We start from the raw sequence: 22,152 nt of genomic DNA on the forward strand, positions 1-22,152 counted from the left end.
CGCGTTTAGAACAGATTGGAGTTGTGAAAGGTGACTTGTTGGAATACCTGTGAGGAGTAAGTTGCAGTAATCAAGGCGGGAGATGATGAGAGACTGAATCAGTGTTTTAGTTGATTCTGAACTGAGATAGGGTCGTATTCGAGCAATGTTGCGCAGTTGAATACGGCAAGATTTTGCAAGTGTTTGAATGTGTGGTGAAAAAGACAGATGAGAGTCTAAGATAACTCCTAGGCAGCGTGCCTGTGTGGTGGAATGAAAAGTGGTGTTGTTTACGGTGAGTGATATCTGAGGGACAGGGGAAGATCTTGGAGGAAATATGATGAGTTCTGTTTTAGAAAGGTTCAGTTTCAGGTGGCGCTGTGACATCCAGGAGGAGACAGCAGAAAGACAGTCTGTGACTTGGGAAAGGACAGAATTAGAAAGATCAGGAGTAGACAAGTAGAGTTGGGTGTCATCAGCATAAAGGTGATACTGAAGTCCAAATGACTGAATGAGTTTTCCTAGTGAAGTTGTATAGAGCGAGAACAGCAGGGGGCCAAGAACAGAGCCTTGAGGAACTCCAACAGAGAGTGGGAAAGTAGTAGAAGTAGAGTTAGAGAAGGAAACTTTAAAGGAACGGTCAGACAGATAAGATGTAAACCATGAAAGAGCAGTGTCCCGAATGCCAGCTGAGTGTAGAATGTCAAGGAGGAGTGTGTGGTCAACTGTTTCAAAGGCTGCAGAGAGATCTAGTAGAATTAGAATGGAATAATGACCATTAGACTTTGCCAATAGAAGATCAGTGGTTACTTTGGTGAGGGCAGTTTCAGTCGAGTGTGATGGGCGGAAGCCAGATTGCAAGGGGTCGAGGAGGGAGTTGTGAGTGAGATGCTGGATCAGGCGTTTATAAACAAGCCTTTCTAGTAATTTGGAGGCGAATGGAAGAAGGGAGACCGGTCGATAGTTAGTGGGAGAGCTGGGATCAAGGGAAGGTTTTTTGAGGATAGGAGTGATTAGTGCTTGTTTGTATAATGATGGAAAGGTACCAGTAGAGAGTGAAAGATTGAATAGGTGGGTAAGTGCAGGAGAGAGTGTATCAGAGATTGGGTGGAGAAAGCGAGAGGGTATGGGGTCAAGGGAGCAGGTGGTGGGTTTTGAGCTGGCTAGAAGTTTGCTGACTTCATCTAGAGTTGCAGGGGTGAAGGAGTGCAAAGTAGATGTGAGTGGACTGCACGTTGGTCTGAGATTGTTGTCGGACGGTATGCTCAGCCTAATGAGATCGATTTTTTCATTAAAGAAATGAGCAAGGTCTTGGGCAGTAACATTAATAGGTGGAGGAGGTGGAGGGGGGCATAGGAGTGAGTTAAATGTGGCAAACAGCTGCTGTGGTTTGGAGGACGTAGATATTAGATAAGAGAAGTATTGTTCTTTGGCTAATGATAGAGCTCGGTTATAGCAGGAGAGCATGAATTTGAAGTGGATGAAATCAGGATCAGTTCGTGACTTTCTCCATCGTCGCTCAGCTGATCTACTACATCTTCTGAGGTACCGTGTTACACTAGTGTGCCAGGGTTGGGGTTTAAACTATAGTTATATAAACTATAGTAGTACTTATCTGTTATCTACTGTGTATCCTGCGCTTGAATGGCTGCTCCCATGGCTACAAATCAGCTTGTTTATATAAACTATATACTGCTTTGTTGGGGCTTGAACCCAGGACCTCACGGTTGTTAGTTGCTCACCTTAACCACTGGGCCAGGAGTGCTGCCAGTTTGTGCTTATCTCCCTTTCTCCTATATCTCTGGCTGTGTTATATCACTCCAGCAACCTTATTGGTTGGGTGGGATCAGCCAACCAAGGATGTCTCGGAGAGAATTGGCCTATTGGAAGGGTGTAAATAATCAAGACTTTTATAAAAAATAAATCAAGTTTCACCAGATACTTATATGATACCTAAAATGTATATGACCTCTACACACCCTCTGGGTATAGACCTATGTTATCTTGAGATCAGATCAGAGCTTTATAAGGATAAAAGCCACCAATGTGTAACAACCTGCTTGGAGATAAACCAGGGACTTGGTGTTTCTGTGCTGTCAGCATTCCCTCTGCATTATGTGAGCGAACAGCTAAAGTCCTGGTTTACTCCAATTGCGTTCCATGTAAAAGTAGGGTTGACTAGTTTCACCTGTTGTCAGTCTGGCTACAGGTGCTCTATGTAAACCATTAATCTGCCTATAAAACCTCCTACTCTGCAATGACTCTTTGCCCAACGTAGGTCCATGTGCCATAGTTCCTGTTGTGATTCTTGTCTGGTTTTCTGTTCCTGACCTTTGCCTGTTTTTGAAATTGTTGTATCACTGCTGGAACCGACCTTTGCCTGTTTGACCACTCTTCTTGATCCTGATTTTGTACTGTGTGTTTTGACCCTGGTCCGTTTATCCTGACTATGCTCTTGGCACATGATACTGTACTGACTAGTGCTGTTCTGGCCTGGTAATCCTGACTATGCTCCTGATCCTATACTGCCCAGTCTGATTAGTACTGTCCCTGCCTGTTCCAAATCTGCACTCTCTGTTCCCTGTCCTTCCTGTATATGTTACGATTCCCTTACCTGCCCAGAACTTCCCCCTTGGTCCTCTCACTTTGGCGACATCCGAGTAGTGAAGGGCTCCTCCTCAAGCGAAAGGCGGTTGATAGAGGCAAGAAGCGTGAGCCGAGACTGGGACTTTGGAGTTTGGTCTGGGTTTTGGTACACCATAGGTGTTCATATTGGTTCTGATGAATTTTTCTAAACTCAGAAAAGGACCAATACAAATTAACCGTCTTTGTTAAAAATTAAAAAAACAAAAAACCATAAGACACACAGATAAGATTCAATAGTTACTAGTGCTACTAGCATATTGTGCATGAACAAGCCAAGATCACTCTTTATGGAAACAGTCAGTAGGCTGTAGAGGCAAAAAAGTTTGTCCTATCATCTTTAGTGACAAGAAAGAAATTGATGTGGCTAAAGAAAACAAAGAAGTCAGTAGACTATCAGCTACAAGTTTTTTTGTCCATTATCAGGGAATACTGTAACCTCTATGGATATCACACTTATCTTAAATACAAGGTTCTTGGGCGTAGCCAGATCATATAGGTAAACCATATGATAAAAAGATAGGGAATAGTGATGGGCGAATTTGGGGCGTTTCACCGAAAAATTCACGAATTTCCAGCGAAATTCATGAAACGTCTCGTTTTTGACGCCGGCTCCCGGTTTTTTTTTTACGGCAGCGCAAATTCGATTTGCGGCGGTTTTGCGAATCGCAGCAATTTGCAGCAAATTTGCGCCTGGCGAATTAATTTGCCCATCACTAATAGGGAAGATTAATAGGATGGGGAGAAGACATATCAGATTCTTACTGCTACTAATAAGCAGGATAATCTAGAGTGGCATCTTATAATATGTCTGAATCAGCATTAATTAAAGTTTAAATATCTTTTTCCTTTTTAACACATCGATTTTGTTATTGAGAGATTCTGAAATGTATGGCTGTAGCATTGCTAAAAAAAATATAGAACAGTTACTAAACACAATCATATTAATAATTTGAAATGTATACTTGCAGCTTGCATCTAGTACATATTTTAACTTCAGTGGCCCCATCTGGCATTGGGATTCCAAACTGCCCTGAAATTCACCCTACTATATTGAATTAACGCTTGAGAGGATAATTCTGTAACACAAAACACACACACATAGAAACAGAAGTTAAAAATTCATTAAATCATGAAAATTCATAAGATTAAAATTAGGTGACGACTTTAAAGTCACTTTCAGAGCCAAGGCAATGCTACAGGGAACTTCATTCACTACCCACAAAACTCATACTATTACTTGCCTATTACTATACAGATATTCATAACATGCTGCCAATTTATCTCCGAACAAAAATATTAATTGTTCTCATATATCTTAATGTTACCTAACAGGCCATTTCACTAGCTCCCCATAAGGGTAGTGTCACATTAGAAGATTTATCACCGCAAGCGACAAATCACCCAAAATGCCTCTATAATTCCGGTAATTAAAATCCCTGTCCAACATATAGCTAAATCAGCTGAAATTGACTCCAGGGAAAACTTTGGACAATTTTGCGTTACGTTGGACATACCGCCACCGATTTCAATTACCGCATTTTTTTGGGAGATTTGTCACCTGCAGCCGTGTCAAAAAAATTGCAGGCGAAAAATCTCCTAATGTGACACTACCCTTCTCAGGAGCTAGTGAAATGGCCTGTTAGCTAACATTAAGGTATATAAGAGAACAATTAGTAATATTTTTGTGCCACTACCCGAACTGCATCAGACAAGTAGAGAATATTTATTTGACTCAATGGCTAATGTTAATCATAAACTAACTCTTAATCACTTCTATTGTTCTCTGATTTCTAGTTATGTATTCTAGTTATGGACTGATAATAATTCCAATAAGACAAACTTGTACAGAATTTACAGACTTCACTGACTACGGGGAAAATTCACTAAGATCCGAAGTTGCGCACTTCGCCAGGCGTAGTTTCACCAGCACTACGCAAATTCACTAAAATGCGAATTTGCGCTCAGGGAGGTGAACGGTGGCGAAATTGTGCTAGCGTTAATTTGTCAAGCAAAGCGAAGTTACGCTAGCGATGCCTAATTTGCATACGGCGCCAAGTTAAAGTACAATGGACATATATGTAGCAGCAAATACATTACACTACACAAGCCTGGGAAAGCGTCATAAAATAAAATAGAGTTGTTATTTTGCCCTATACATGTGCCCACTGTATAGTTTAGGTGCCATATGTTAGGAAATGTATGGGGGAAGGAGGGTACCCCCAAAAAAATTTACGATCTTTTTTAGCCTATCACCCTTAAAAAAGGAAAAGACGCCAGCGTTTTTTGGGACTTAGAAAAAATTTCAACTTTCTTTGAAGAAATCCCTATCTACTCTATTGCACTTCGCCTAGTGGCGAAGGCAAGTCCTGGCGCAAGAGGTAACGTTCAGTAAAATGCGCAAGTTAGTGAATTAGCGTAGTTATGTCCCATTCGCCAGAGCGCAACTTTGCCTGGTGTAAGGGTGCGAAGTAGCGCTAGAGAAGGTCCACTTCGCTAGCGAATTTACGCCAGCACCCGTTAGTAAATTGACGAAGTAACTAAATGAAGTCACGCCGGCGAATTTGCGCTAGTTTTAGCTGCTTTGCGCTTTAGTGAATTTGCCCCTATGCCTACACCTATAATAAATGATGCTGATGTAGTCAAATGCCAACTCATCTAATCAAAATGCTTTTATTTGGAAGTGTACCAGCACAAAGCCATACAGAAATGAAGAGAAATGCTTCTAAAGATACAACACCACTGCACAACTTGCTCTTTGCTGGTGTCAGTTACTTGAACTTCAGAATTAAGCACGCAAACAAGCCAACCAATTGCAGGGCTGTCTGCTCAAAGGATAACAGGCCTTAAAAATGAATGTAAAATTGCTCAGGGCGCTGTTCTAAGCACTAGTGCAATTCACATTCATTATTTTTCAGTTTCAGAGCTATTTAAGTGACTGACTGTACAATCAGAGATACAGTTTATACACTCAGAAGGAAAACAGAAAAGTGTTCTGATGCTGTTGCTCTGCTTAGGAAAGAGATCAGAAGCCTCAAATGCCATTTTCCAACTCATTCCTAAGCAAAGCAACAGCAGAACACTTTTCTGTTTTCTTTTTAAATGTCGCTGGCTGTACAATTACAGAAACTGACCAGCAGGCTGTGCTGTTACAACATTCATTATATTGCCAGTTAAAACTTAAATAGCTCTGAAACAGAACAAAAATAAAAAATGATTATAAATTGTAAAAGTGCTTGGAAAAAGCACCCTGTGCAATTTTACATTCATTTTTTAAAGGTTTACTTATCCATTAATAAGGAACTTACCCTTATGTCATCACTGCACAATATGTTGGCGCTCTATAAATACATGTTAATAATAATAATAATAATAATAATACTAATAATAACAAAAATATGTAATTAAAGGCATTAAATATACAAGATACAGTAACCCATAGCAACCAACAAAATGTTTGCTAAACAGGTGGACAGTAAATTCTTTCTTTTGATCTATTGATATAGATTAGTGATGGCCGAATTTGGGACGTTTTGGTTCGCCGAAAAATTCGAGAATTTCCCGCGAAATTCGCAAAACGGTGAAAAATTCGCGAAACTAATTTTTTTTGACGCCAGCGAATTTTCGATACGGTTTCATGAATTTATTCGCCGGCAGCGAATCGCGTGAATTCGCCACAAATTCACGCCTGGCGAATAAATTCGCCCGTCACTAATATAGATGACTATACTAATAGAAAGCATTGCATCTTTTATTAAATTACTCCTATGATCTGATCCCATACAACCAGTTAAGTATATAATATACAGCAAATCTAGCCTTAGTTTTTATACTTTAGTCCAACTTTCCACCTCTGGCCTCTAATTATGTTTAAGACATTGGGTTCCAAACTACAACCCTTTAGTTGTCCCCCAAAGGGATCCCAGTCAATAGCTGATATTCATATTATCCTCCAGCTCCACAAAGAATGGCCCAGGGAAGGCAGTAGATTCTAAATAATTTCTGATTTCAGTAAATAATTCTCCAAATGAAGAAGAAATTGTCCAGTTGATAACTACAGAACAGCCATGCAACCACCCTGTTTTATCTACCACAGAGCGATGAGTAAAATTTTTCTCCAAGTTTCGCCACGAAAATGATGCCCATAGACTCCAATGGGTGAATAGATTTGTGCATCAAAAAATGTTGTCGCCCATAGACTTCAATGCATTTCGGCAATTATATGCCGTTTTGCTAATTTTCGGTGAAGCACAATTTTACTGTGGGATAGAACTGAGACACAATTAAGCTACTCACAAGTAGAAACGTTTTGGTGGGGGAAAGCATTGACAGGGGAGGCTCCAGAAAATGAAAAGTCACCCTGTCAAACTTCTTCTCGATATCAGTGGAATATACAAGAAACTAAACCAAAACAAACGAAAACCCTGGGCCAGGGCTGATACTCTGCATACAGTAGAATCAATACATTAACAACGGTGCCAACTATAGCCCAATATTTACAAAAAATCGCATGCCTGAAAACTGATAATACTGAGGTTTAAAGGATTGACGTTGCATAGGTGGAGTTTATAGGTACATTAGAGATTGTAATTCGGTTGCTATTTACAAAGTTCACCAAAGTAAAATGAGCTTAACAGTCTTAAACATAATTATTGACTTTAACATATTTTAAACTGGGAGATCTGTGAAGCTTTCATTATTGTCAGGGGTTTTGCACTCCTGGAGCAGAGTCACTGTTTATCAGGCAACATAAGAAAAAGTCCAGTGTCTGTCTTTAGCTCAGTCTTGATCTGGAGTGAATTTGTATTTTCTGATGAGTCTTGTTTACTGGGATGTAGCATTTTTTTTTACAGACTGGTGCTTGCTGCCAAATCTCAACTAAAGGTAAGAAGGAATGACTTTGACATCATTTGATGACCATTCTTAACTGCTGTATTGAAACCATTTGAGCTTGAATGTTCTAATAGGGGTTTTAGAGTTATCTTCATTTTGGTGATACAGTTCTAAACGTTGCTTGTTCTGTTGTTAGTCTTCTTGCTGCAGAGATTTGTTATGCCTGAAACGTTTCTTAGCTTTCTGTGGCATGAGTGCATCACTGAAAGGTCTCTCTAAATCTCCTTCATCTGGGCTTTAAAAATGATGCAAAGTTCTAGCATTTTTTTGGAAGTCTGTTGAGTTGAGAAGATATGCAGTTCCTCTTGTGGAATACTTTTAGAATCAGATGGGAAATCTTCTTATTCCTTAGAGTAAGGACATGGAATAGGCAATGTCACATTGTAATGCAAACTCATACTGTATATTATATAGGCAACTCTGTTAACCCTTATGAGTTAGTGTAGCTATCGAGTGTTTGAAGGTAAAGTTGGAGCACTTTGTTGCTATTAGCTCCTCTGCTGGGCCAATAACCCAGCTGAATAGCTATGTTTTTTTTCTCTAAAATCAATAACTATCATTATGATATGTCTTGTTTAGTATCCAGGTTTTCACATCTAGTGCTCCAACCAGATGATAGGCATTTCATTTAGAGGACAGAACAAGCAAGTAGCTTTTTTGACCTTCAGGGTAGAAGACGTTGTAGAACAAGAGGCATCCATATTGGAATCCAAATATGGGCTATATTATCCATCTCACTTCTGTCTTGATACCAATTTACAGATTCCCAATAAATGGGCTTATTTAGATCACAAGCAGTTATGGCCCTGCATGTCCACTATCCTCCGGTCACCTGCCCAGTTCCAGTTTTGCTCCATCCCTGTTTGGTCTGCAATTTGGGGTTGTACCATGGAAAACGAGCCCATTGACAGTTATGAATCTGTGACACCAATTCTTAATTTCTCTGACAATTGTTCAACCCTTGCCATGTTTGTGGTATTACTTCCAAAGGCAGATACAGTATTTTGTCCAGAACACTATTGTAGGTTACCCCAATATGTTGGGACTATCTCTGAAGTTGGATATCTGCATTAAAATTCAAGGGCCAATAAATTCCAAACACCAAAATAATAATCCCACTTCATTCCAAAGTATGTAGCAATCTGTTCCTTACATTGCAGGGGATAGTCAAGGCACAAGCCATTCATTTGGAATTCTGCAAGGAAGGTTATTTTAACTTTCTCCCCTCAAGCACAGCCACTCTCATATACTTGAATACGTGAGTGTTTAGAAAAATAAATTAGCATTATTCGACAACAATGGAGTGAATAGGACACGGCTTTCCCGTAATTGGGAGCTTTCTGGAAACATGTTTTCAGGTAACTGATACTACACCTTTATGTTTAAATAGCTGAAATGTTCAAAAGAGGGGAGAGGCATGGCAGCAATTGGTGGGACCCCTACAGCCCCAGCATTTGGAAAACTATAAAAAACAATATGGCTAATCCTGAATATCACAAAATACAGTGAGTGAGAACCTGCACATTATACATGCACATGATAACAAGATAGTTTCCCATTTACGCTTCCTTATTAGTGATGGGCGAATTTATTTGCCAGCCGCGAATTCGCAGCAAATTTGCGCGATTTGCTGCCAGTGAATAAATTCGCGAAACGCCTCAAAAATTCGCTTCAAAAAAGCCCGCGTGCGTCAAAAACGAGACTTTTCGCCGTTTCGTGAATTTCGCGGGAAATTTGTGAATTTTTCGGCGAAGCGAAATGTCGCAAATTTGTCCATCACTATTCATTATTCCCTAGTTGCTGGGTGAAACCCCATATGTCTAGTTTATCTACTTTATGTATTTGTATCATTTGTCTTTAGGTTTATGACCACTCCCTGCCACACTTTAATGTAGTGCCTAGGGTGGTCCTTCCTGGCCCAGCTGATGTGTCCCAGGGAGCAACAAGGCCCAATAAAGTGTTCTGCCCGGTGAGGAACCCCTACCTTTAGTGAATTCAGGGAGCAGGGACCCCGGGAACGATGCTTTAGTCAGTTACAGGTTATAATTTGTAATAGCACATTCAAGGAAAGTAAGATAGATAGAGGCATTTTTAGGCACTTCGCCAATTTACTAACAGGCGCAGGCGTAAAGTAAATAAATCTACCCCATAGTGTTATTTAATAAGAGCAGCCTTTACTCCACTCAGGAGAGAGAGAGAGAGAGAGAGAGAGAGAGAGAGAGAGAGAAGGTAGTAACTCTCCCCTAGGTTCTGCCTAAGTGAAGGGACTGTAGTACGGAATAGGGGCTCAGGTCTACAAACCCTGAGGGTCCCGCGTCAGCGAAATTTTTTTTGTAGGGCCAGCATATCGGGAGAGGGGGTTTGGGTCGGCTGAGACCCACAAGGTTTTTTTCCCGGTGTCCTGCCGGCCCAGTCTGATCCTGTCCTGATGTCCTTTATTTTATTTGTTGCAACAGCCTATGGGAGTTGTAGTTCCCTACTTTCCCCCCCCACAATTATTCCACTAAACACTGCACAAATACAAATGTAATGCTTTCGGTTTAGTGTCCTGTCAAGCAGTACAAACATTTTAAAATGTTCTTGATCTTTCAGATGCTACAACTAAAGTGGATATTTTCAACACTGTTGCTGATCTTTGGCTTTGGCTTCTGTGTTTTACTCTTAAATATCCAGAATTTCTGTACAACGTGCCGTATGATCGTTTATTCATCACCCACCTCTACATCTGCTACAGAAAGTGAGACATTTCCTCTGCGGACCAAGATACAGTGCGAGAGGAATCCTCCATTCCTAGTGTTGTTAGTAACCACAACCTACAAACAAAAGGAGGCCCGGAATGCTATCCGGCAGACCTGGGGCAAGGAAAGACAAATTGGGGATTTGCTTATTTCCACCTATTTTCTTCTGGGTGCTAGTGCAAACGTCACCATTCAAGAGGAACTTATTGAAGAAAGCGACACCTACAATGACATTATTCAGGGAGACTTCAGAGACACGTATTATAATCTGACCCTGAAAACCATGATGGGGATTGAATGGATTTGCGCCCATTGCCCACAAACAAAATTTGTGATGAAAACGGATTCCGATATGTTTGTTAATACAGGGTATCTAGTTGAGCTGCTTGTAAAGAAAAATCAAACAACCAATTTCGTTACTGGTTCCCTCAGACCAGACGATGTACCCATACGGAATATTCACAGCAAGTGGTACATAAGCGAGACAGAATACCCACTGGACCAGTATCCGCCATTTTGTTCAGGAACCGGGTATGTTTTTTCTGTAGACGTTGCACAAAAGATCCAGAACGTCTCCACAACGGTCCCATTTTTTAAACTGGAGGACGTCTATGTAGGGATGTGCCTGGAGAAACTGAAAATCAACTTGCAGGACCTTCATTCCAGGCCAACGTTTTTTGAGTATAAAAAGCCATTCACTGTCTGTGGTTATCGGAAACTGGTCACCTCGCATGGCTTCCCACCCCATGAAATGTATCTTCTCAGGGACACCTTGAGAAGATCAGAAGCTGAACGGTGCTGAATGGATGGAACGTTTGTTACTCTGATCACATGGGAAGTGGAAAGTGACTGGCTAAGAGCTTGCTGCTAATCATATTCTTATGTTTGCCATTGGATGGCATTTGGCTTGGGTCCCTAGCATCCATAGAGAAAAATATTGCTTAAAGTACAAATGACAATTTATGCATATTTTTGAATCCTTGAAGAAATTCAGCTGACAGTCAATGGCCGATAAATGTTACAATTAGATCCTGTTCTTGGGGTACATAGTGTTTACGCAGCTGCCCTGTGAAAGTGTTTTAGAGGGGTTCACCAGAAATAATGACTTTTTCCAATGACTTTCTATTTTCTGTGTCACTGTTTTTCTAATAGTGAAGTGTAAAATGTCATTTTTCACCTTCTAAAGCAGCTCTAGGAAGGGGGTCGCCGACCCTGTTCTAAATTGATACATTTGTCATCGTTGTCACTACTAAGCAGAGTCTCTGGGTTTCAAAACAGGCAGCAGTTAGAATTGATACAATAGTTGCTAATACTCACTCCAGAGATGCTGCTGAGAAATGGATCAACTCATTGTAGCAACTAAATGTTGCACAATTGTAACAGTTTAGAGAAAGATAGAAAGTAATTGAAAAAAGTCTTAATTTCTGGGGAACAATCTGAAAATGACTGAACTGAAAAAAGTGTTTGGAAGCTGAACAATCCCTTTAAAGTAATGAAGATATCATGTAGTGTTGCCCTGCACTGGTACAACTGCTGTGTTTGCTTCAGAAACACTACTATAGTTTATATAAACAAGCTGATTTGTAGCAATGGTGGAAATTGCAAAAAGGCTATATGGCACAGGTTAAATAGTGGATAACAGATAACACCATTATGTTCTACAGAGCTTATCTGCTGTGTAACCTGAGCCTTTTCTCCTTTGAATGGCTGCCCCCATTGCTATGCAGCAGCTTATTTATATAAACAATAGTAGAGTTTCTGAAGCAAACACAGCAGTTTTACCAGTGCAGGGCAACACTGCATTATATTTGTATTACTTTAAAATAATTTAATATATTATTGTTACTGTTCCTTTAAAGTCGTTGACTAACTCTGTGTTAGAGAGCTGAAAAGCAGGAAGTAGTGTTCTGGATATTATGACATCCAATCACTCCAGACTTTATACATCATATTTTTGACTAACTAACTATATTAGAAACATTATTTATTTTGCACAGCCTATCTATTTACCCACTTTTTATTTTTACACTGAACTGTTCCTTTAAAGGTTGGGGTTCAAGTTGCAAAATACCCTCTTTCTTGCACTTAGAACTGCAGGTTTGCCTGATCAGAGCCGGGCGAGGCTCCCTTGGAAACGTGGCCATTCGTGCAAATTGCAGTGCATGCAAGGGCGAATAGACGCCTGTGTGCAAGCGGACAGTCAGGGAGAGAGGGGACTGGACTAGGGGAAGGAGGCAAAGAAGATAAGTGGCTGGTGCCCCCCAGCTTTGAGCCCTAGGCATGTGCCTACGCTGCCTACCCCTAGTTCCGGCACCGTGCCTGATGGATAGAATGGAGTACAAAAGAGAGAATCATGCTTTGAAAACATTACAGCACTGTATAGAGAGGGGACAGGTGGTGGTACACAGGCCTAGGTGTGTCAGGTGCGGGGCCATATATGCAGGATATGCCTGTATACTGGGATATTGTGAAATATTCTGCCTATATCAGGTGTTCATGTAACAAAATACAGGTGCTGTATGTATATGTTTTTCATTTGTGCACACAAATGCTGCATGTGTTTGAATTGAGAATTAAATTCCCATAAAGTGCTTAGTAACCCAAACCATTAAAGTTGTAAAGTGCTTGTGCAATAAATAATTCTGATAAAGTAACTCTTTTATAAGGTTAAAGTGACTTGGTGCTCAATTACTAATTTCTAATTTTTATAAATTTTTATAATTCCTGATAAAGTGACTTAGTACTCAAAAGACAGGTAGTTAAAATTCGATTACTATATAATTATATTCAGAAATGAATTACAGTTTTTTAAAACTGTTATTCATTTCTGAATATAGTTATATAGTAAGTATGTAAGAGAAATGTACTTTTAGTTCATTATTTAACTAGTTAAAGGGGAACTATTGAGAAAATGAAAATTTTATATAAGCTTCAGCATTCTGAACTAAGAAACTTTCTAAGTACAATCATATAAAAATTCTGTACCTTTTCTGAAATAATCAAGTTTATCTTCACTATCGCTCTCTCAGCATCTGTTTCTCTCATTCATTCATGCAGCAGTTGGGTGTCAGATATTCATTGACAGTTAGATCCAATATATCTTATAGGGGGGCTCCTTTGGCCAAGAAGATGTATTAGAGCTCACTCTATAAAAATCAACAGACATTCTGTCTCTCTACATGCAGAATTTGCGCAAAAGGCAGTAATTTTGTTAGATTTTGTTTGTACGGGAATCAATTATTTGAGTGAGCTCTAATTCATCTGCTAGGAGAGGGAGCCCCCCCCTATAAGATAAATTGGATCTGACTGTCAATGATTATCTGACACCCAAGTCCTGAATGAAGACAGAATGAAGAGAAACAGCTGCTGAGAGAGGAATAGTGAATATAAACTTCATTATTTCAGAAACAGTGCAGAATTTTTAGTTGACTGTATTTAGAAAGTTTCTTACTTCAGTATGAGGAAGCTTATATTAAATTTTTAATTTTTGCGATAGTTCCTCATTAATTATTAATTCTGAATCCATAAAAGAAGCATACCAGGAGCAACAATGCTGCAATGTACCGACCAGCATCCAGCAAGGCTTTCTTTTGTATCCACAGGGATTTTATTAGAGGAAACATAGGCAACAACACCATACCTTCAACTGTCCTGTGTCTGTCATTAAATGCTTGGGGGCCACAACTGCATCTTATATGACATATTTGGGGTCACCACTGTGTCTCTCATTAAATGCATGAGGACCACAACGGCGAATTTGACTCATTTCGCTTTGCTAAAAATTCGCCTCTGCTGAAAATTCGGCGAAACGCATTAAAGTCTATGGATGTCAACATTATTTTGACGCGCGTACAATTTTTTTCATATTTTATTTGTTTTTGAGCCTGCGCATAATTATAAACTTAAAAAGTGATGTTGTAACCTTCATCTATTTGATAGTGGCTGTTGTGTATATTTTATTCATTCACATATAACTTCTGTATAATGAACAATGAACCTGATAGAAGCCTCAATGTTCTGACCCACCCTAATAAGCTACAAATGGGTGTAGAGTTTACAAGTACTTGAGAACAACTGAAACTTATAATAAACATCTGCCCTTTCTAAACTACTTTGAGGCCACTGGGCTCCAGATAAACTCCTTTTAGTAGTCAGCATATAGACAAAAGCCAATATTATACATTTTATACTCTAACTCAAAAAATGGGAACCATAAGATAATTGTTGCCTAAAAATCAAAGGCTATGTAGGCATGAGAGCCTTGACAAAGGCAAAGACTATATAAGCTTCTAGTGTGCACGCTCCTTTTTGGTGATCATAACCCTGGACCAGAAGGGATGTGGAAAAACATGGCCATTAATGATCAGGTATGGGGGACCATAGCCTTCTTCTGGAGTGGACAGTTTAGGTAGGGTGAGGGTTATATGATATAAAAAATGCTTAGTGTAATGTAATATTAATAGATATTAATAATATATAATAATCACCCTTGAGGATGCTGCTTGCAAAGTTGTCCACAGCGCCTCCTTACTTAGCCCATTAAATGCTACTGTTAAAGTACTTTATGTTCCAAAAATGTACCAGTAGCTGCAACCAGGCCATTACCAAACAGCTAATAACTAGTAATGGGCGAATTTATTTGGCAGGTGTGAATTCGGGCGAATTATTGCGATTTGCTGCTGGCGAATAAATTGGCAAAACCGCAGCGAAAATTCGCTGGCGTAAAAAAAAAAAGGAACGCCGCCATTTTGTGAATTTCCCGCAAAACTGCGAAAAATTTACAAAATGGCGCTGGCGTCTAGTTTTTGAAGCCGGCGCCATTTACCAAATTTTTCTTCATTTCGCGGGACATTCGAATTTTTTATCTGCAAAATGCCCCAAATTCGCCCATCATTACTAATAACCACATTTGAAGATATATCAGATCCTAATCTAGACTATTTTAAGTAATGTTAATATATTATCATTCTTATTCTTTGAATAGACACAGTAACCAACATCTGCTAATTTCCTTGTTGCTTCAGCCATTATGGATAAAAAACAAAAGAAAAGATTTTGTTGACTAGGACTTAGTATATCACCTCTTTCTAGAAGTACTTCCACTAAGCATTATGTTACTTACAATTTGGCCTCTTTTTCTAAACCCTGTACCAATTGTTTTATAATGACACTAACAACCATATTTGGCAGTGGCAACATTTGCTTCATTGCCAAATGCTCTACGTTCCAAGTTTCAGTTGTGATTCTGTTTTGCAGCTTTGAATTTTCTTTCTTGCATGGCAAATAGCTTTAGTCCACCTGTATGATCATTGCAAGCACAACATCAAATTATTCTAGAATCTCTTCAGTAGTGTACTGAGTGCCTTCATCTGGACCACTGGACCCTGACCATGTTGTGTTGCTCTCCAGCTTCTTGGATGTTGCTCCCAGTGGCCTTAAAGGATGACTAACCCCCCCCCTAAAAGCTTTGTATTATCTTTGGGTTTCTTCGCCAACACAAAGCCTGTGGGAGCATGAGCAGTTGGGCCAAGTCAGGAATCAGCTTCAACTGCGCATGCGCAAATCAGCATTGAGACCCGAAGTCAATACAAAGAGATGGAAGATGGTGACCTGGAGCTCTGCTCCGATTCTCTGCATAGGGGAGACCTTGCGCTATTGAAAAAGGAAAAAGGAAAAAGTTAGAGACTTTAACCTTCAAGGGACTAAATGAGACTCTACCTATGTCACCTTTTTGGTGAAGGAACTATTGACAGTGCCAGGACTACTAGAACTATGTTCTACAGCACATTATATATATATATATATATAGTATCAATGATTTTGGGGGGAAAAATCAAGCAAAAATCCGAATCATACGATATTTTTAGGAGGTTTTTCCCGAATCGCCACATTTTTTCAGGCTTTTTCCCTAAAAGTCAGAATTTTTCAGATTTTTGTCCAATAAACCCGAAATAGTCAGAAACTTTCAAATAGGATAGGGACCTCTCCCACTGACTTATAGACAACCTCGGCAGGTCTGAGATGGAGGATTTTCAGATTCAGACTTTTCTCATCCTCGGCGTATAATAAATCTCGAAAAATTCAAATTTTTCAGTTTTTTGACATTTGAACTTTAATAAATAACCCCCGAAATAAACCCAATAGGCAGGGTTTACCTCCAATAAGGATAACTAAAGGAAATCTTTCAACCTGTCCAATCGACTAAACGACTGATCGCCATGGTACGTAAAATGTCAGGATGATCCACACACGGGTTTATGGCCAGCTTTACAATATCACTGTCTACATCTACAATCACACTACGACTACTACATTACAATACATGATGAATAATTGCTAAATTACTATATTTAGTACTGAGAGTTTGATATTCTTGCCAACAATATATGTCAGACTAAAAAATAACTTTCATAGCTTTTCCACTGAAACAACACAACTGCCATAATGCAAAAGCAACTGAAATATCTTATTAATGGCTCGTTTATAGTTACACTTGCATGTGTGGCATACTTTTATTTCCAGCCCATCTGACACTGGGATTCCTGCCTTCCCAAAGGCTCAGCGTGAATAATATAGGGCAGGAATGTATGTACCATCCTTATCTTTCACTGTGTATAAATAAAGGAAATCCCTTCACAGGATCTGTGCGAACATAAACCCATAATTCCATATAAACTCATTTAAAAACTGCCACTCCCAAAGAAGTTAATTAAATGCCTAAAAGCCAATTCTAAAATGCAAGTGATGATGTGAGCTTTGTGTTGGATATCGTAGGTTGGACATGGTTGGGCAGACAGCAGCCACCTCTATCTCCAAATGTCACGTAGGATAAAAACATGGGAAATTTGCATACAACTAGAGATGCACCGTATTTAGAATTCAGTTCGAGATTCACCTTAAGGAGAGCTAAAGCTTAACAAAAGAAGTAGGGTAGAAATGTTGTACAGGTATGGGATCCGTTATTCGGAAACCCGAAGATTGTCTCCCATAGACACCATTTTATCAAAATTATCAATGCTTTCTCAAAATGATTTTGTTTTTCTCTGTAATAATAAAACAGTAGCTTGTACTTGATCCAAACTAAGATATAATTAATCCTTATTGGAAGCAAAAACAGTCTATTGGGTTTATTTAATGTTCACATAATTTTTTAGTAGACGGTTATGAAGATCCGCATTAATGGACAAGGAAAGTTTGAAATTAAGTGTAATGCATTTTAACTGCATCTTCATAAAGTTTTCATAGAATTTACTGCTTCTCCTATCAGTGTTTTCCTTCCCTCTGTATGCTGCTCCATTCAAAACCTGCCGGCAGCACTAGGGTGACTAGGTTACCCTGATGTCAGCCTTATGATAAATGGAACTGAGACATTTAGAAGTGTAGATTTTAACTCTGCAAATGCCTGTAACACAGAATTAACTTAGCGATTCAGTACAATATGTTGTGGGCTTTTATTCCTGCAAAGAATATGGGGTAAGCTTTCATTCTCCTTTAAGGAAAGATACATTATCCAGAAAACCCCAGGTCCAGAGCATTCTGGATAACGGGTCCCATATCTGTACATTATGCTTTGGGCTTCTCTACCAGCCTAAGGCAACCCACAGCCCTTTAGCAGTAAAGATCTGTGTCTCCAAAGATGCCCCAGTAGCTCCCCATCTTCTTTTCTGCTGATTCACTGCACATGCTCTGTGCTGCTGTCACTTACTGAGCTTAGCGATCCACTCACAATATACAGTACACATAGAATAGAAATGTCACAATATAAGGCTGATTAGTAATTAATACAGATAATTACTACATGGCAGAATGTAATTTGTGACGACCCCTAATGCAGCATTCCCTGCTTTCATCCAACAGTATATGGTTGCAGAGATTTCCCCCCCCCCATCGAAATGCATTGATTGTATCATCATCATCATCATCATCATCAAGCAATGCTATATATTTTATTGCATACAACATCCTATTACAGTTCCTTTGTGTGCCTCACCTCTTTCGTATCACTTCATATTTTTGCTCCTACACAGTTGTATTCCCATATAGAATATGGACCCCTAGCAGCTCATATTGGAGGTACAAAAAAAGCCCCACTACAGAAATGTCAACTCATGTGTATTCTTCAGGAGTCACCCTGATGTAAGGCACCTTGTCACTCACAGCAACAGGTTTGTTCTCCACTGTCAGTAATTTGCACCTGAAACCACCTCTCCTGCTCCATGGAAATGTATAGAATTGTCACTCAAGTTCGTCCAATATCTGCCCGAAGCAGTGGTGCGGGGAGCATGGAAGTGGGTGGGATAGAGCAACACAGCCTGACCAGGATGCACCTTTGGATGTTGGGTTGGTGGACACAATCCTTATACAGGTTTGAGTAATGGTTACATGTGTTCTCCATACTGTGGAAGGGGAACACTCCCACCCTCACCCAGTTTGACCATTGGAACCACTCTATCTGCTCAGCAATATAAGAGAGTCAAAAGTTCCACACTGGTGGAAGCTTTTATAAAAAATATTGTGTGCTATAATTACACTGCAGGAACACCTTAGTAGAAACGTGACTTTAATGCGTTTGGAAAAAAAAGTCACCAAGACAAAAAAGTCGCCAAAACAAAAAAAAATCACCTCAAGAAAAAAATGCAGATTGACTTTAATGCTTTTGGAGTGAGAAAAAAAGTTGCGTGTGAAAAAAATTATCATGCATCAAAAAAACATTTGTCACCTAATGACTTCAGTTGAGTTTCGAGAATTTTCCACTGTTTTACAAATGTTTTGTTAGTTTTGCCACATTTTTGGTGAGGACAGATTAGCTCATCCCTACTGGGGTCGAATGGACATTAGTAGTAAGATTCAAAATCAAAACCACTGGATCACACTATACACAGTAGAGTGAAATACAGTGTCGGACTGGGACACCAGGGGCCCACCAAAAACCCTTAGACCAGGGGCCCGCCCAAACACCTTTACAACAGGGGCCCACTCTAAGTATTATTTTCTTCCTTTCCTTACTCAATCTCTAGTCTCTTTTCTTTACACACTATAATCTATTATTCCATCTATTTGACCACTTTATTCTCATAGAAATAGGGAATGGCCATGAAATAGGCCAAATGTTTAGAAGCAGGAGGGACCACTGACACCTGGGCCCACCGGGAGTTTTCCTGGTATCCCGGTGGGCCAGTCTCACACTGGTGAAATAAACCTGTTACTAAACGGATAACCCTTGAAGTCTCTTTTGGGGGAAAAGTATCCTGTTTCAACCACTAACTGAATCTTAAAGTGAAGGCCCTTTCCAATGCAATGACTCCTATAACCTAAGGTGCAATTTAACTTCATGCTTTTGTTTTTAGCTAAATTATACTTTAATGGGTAAATGTTTTTCTTTTAAACCTTTATTCTTCTCCTGATTGCTACAGATACCAGTTCTGCTCCAATATATTCTTCTATTTCTGCCCCTTCTGCTACTCTGCATTTGGGCTCTACCTGTTCTCACTCTCATGTTAGAGTTCCCAGTGTGAGGTGCGGGGTAGGCTGTTATTCTGCGGTTTCATCTATCAAGCCAGCATCTCCGGTGAGTCTGACACCTAACCTGGTTGATTGAGTAGACTAAAAAAATTCAATCAGTGTGACTGGATACAGTCCATGGCTGACAGGGACATCTTATGGTGTAATGCTATGCTAATATATGCTATATATTCATATATATTCATATATGAGTCCAACCATATGCATCTGCCCGGACATAAGAAGATGGAAGAAGTCAAAGAACATGGTGATGAGGACATTCTATAGAAATACTCTGGTGCAGTTTTTAGCAAAGAGGAGCACCAGCCTGGGATATCAGGTATGGCATTTGGCACCCCAGTGATTTAAACTTTTGTTTTCCTTTAATGTGCAAACCTTAATTCCCCTTATACAGCTGTATGTAATGGCCTCTGGTCAGTGCATCTTCATAGTGTATATCACCCAAGTGGCGTTCACTTCTGCTCAAGCCCGGATTTGTGGAAAGGCCACAGAGGCCCAGGCCTAGGCACAATTTTAGGGGCGGCATGTCACCCAACCACATCCCAATGGGTTCAGAAGCACTGGTGACATGAGGATATAGCTCTTTAAATCTCATGTGCACCAATCCCTATGCTCTGGACCCAACGAGATAAGGCTTTGTGCATGCATATGAAGGGGGAAGGAAAAAGGTGAAAAGGGGGGCGACAAGTAGTCCCGGCCAAGGGGTGTCCTATGTATAAATCTGGCCCTGCTTCTGCTGGAATGAAATAATGCCCGGGTCGGAAATAAAATAGTTGTTTAAATTTTCCATGCACCAATCCCCATTGCTCAGGTCCCAATGATGAAAATTTGTGCAAATAAAATGGAGGGGACGGGGGTGACAAATGTCAGTGGGCCCAGGGGTGCCTGCTACGTAAACCCGACCCTGGAACCCACTCCTTCCTGCCCACAGCCAGTAGTATAAATATAAGTAGTATAAGTCTAGCCACTGTATAATTGCTTGCTGGAGATAAACAAAATCTTTTTACCCCTACTGTGCAGTTAAATGATATGCTTCTTTATATCTATAAAGAGTGGCAAATGGCTATATTCATTCGTTATGCATTATCCAATCCATGGCTGCCTTCCACTTGGCTACTGATTAAACCAAAACAGTGACAAAGTTAAGCTGTTTTTATGTCTGCCACTGTTAAAGCTTAATATTAACCACGTTAATTAAATAGTGGGAGGGATAAAGTGTTTTATTGGGGCGTGGATAATGTTATTTATATACAGATTTCTCAAGTCCTCTTTGGAATTTTGGAAGCCACCAGCATTCTATCATATTGAAGCACAGAACTGAAAAAAAAAGACTTCAACAGAAAAGGTAGGATAGAACTTACTTATTTTATTTTTAAATTGTTCATATGTTTGCCATGTACACTTTTTGGCAACATTTGGGGAATGCACTGTTTTAGACTACAGAGTAAGCAGACCCTGGGGTGTAAGTAAGGTGCTAAATAATGAGAACATTTCCGAATATCTTGGTAAAATAGGTCAAATTTTAGGTGTTTTGGGCCATAAACTGAATTTGTTGTAGGGCCCAGTAACATCTAGTTACGCCACTGATTGACATTTATTATAAGTGATGGGCGAATTTATTTGCCAGGCGCCAATTTGCGGTGAATTTCCACGATTTGCCGCCAGCAATTTCGCCAAAAACAGATGCTGGCACCGTTTCACCCCAAATTCGCCTAGGCACGATTTCACCCCAAATTCGCGCATCACTATTTATTATGCCTCTAGCTTGCTGTCAGACATCATGAGTTCATTCCTCTCTTGGAGGGCTATCCTTGGTTTAGGGACCACCCCTTAATTTATAGCAAGCTTACATATATAGAAAATATTGGTGCATCGGTCATTTCTACCTGGTTCAAAGAACATCTTCGACAGTAAAAGTGTTTGTCTCAAATCTCATCCTAAATGACTTTCAAGACTTGCTAGAGCAAACCGGGTATCTCCCCAAATGTCATCTTAATTGGCCTATAGACTGAACATCTACTGCCAGTGTTCCAGCCTCCCCCTGCCGAGAGGGGCAGGCTTATTGCCTTGATTTTAGGTGGGAGTGCTTATTAACTATGTTTTATAGAATAAAGCTGGCCACACGTGTACTAGTGCTGTGGTAGAGCAAACTGAGCTTTGTGTCTTCTGCCCCAATCGGGTGCACACAATGGAGCATGGGAGTGCGTTATACTGTCAGATACAATTTTTTTTTTCTATATTGGAGGTGAAAACATGCAAGGGGCATTATAGGCAAACATGCCTGGCTTTTTGCACCTGTATTCTGCACTTGGACCTTGCCATGGACTAAATCTAGATGAGACATGAGAGTGATTTGAATTCTAAAAGTTCTGTTTTC

The 22,152-nt window shown here is 39.9% G+C and overlaps 1 protein-coding gene across 1 annotated transcript; it reads left to right on the forward strand.

Moving 5' to 3' along the window:
- Nucleotides 1-9,282: 9,282 nt before the first annotated feature.
- Nucleotides 9,283-11,582, forward strand: b3galt5.1.S (beta-1,3-galactosyltransferase 5 gene 1 S homeolog). Its single transcript, XM_018248709.2, has one exon. The coding sequence runs from the start codon at nt 10,090-10,092 to the stop codon at nt 11,053-11,055; it is 966 nt and encodes a 321-aa protein (XP_018104198.2). The 5' UTR covers nt 9,283-10,089; the 3' UTR covers nt 11,056-11,582.
- Nucleotides 11,583-22,152: the final 10,570 nt, after the last annotated feature.

The sequence above is a fragment of the Xenopus laevis genome, chromosome 2S, assembly GCF_017654675.1.
Source record: "Xenopus laevis strain J_2021 chromosome 2S, Xenopus_laevis_v10.1, whole genome shotgun sequence".
Lineage (NCBI taxonomy): Eukaryota > Metazoa > Chordata > Amphibia > Anura > Pipidae > Xenopus > Xenopus laevis.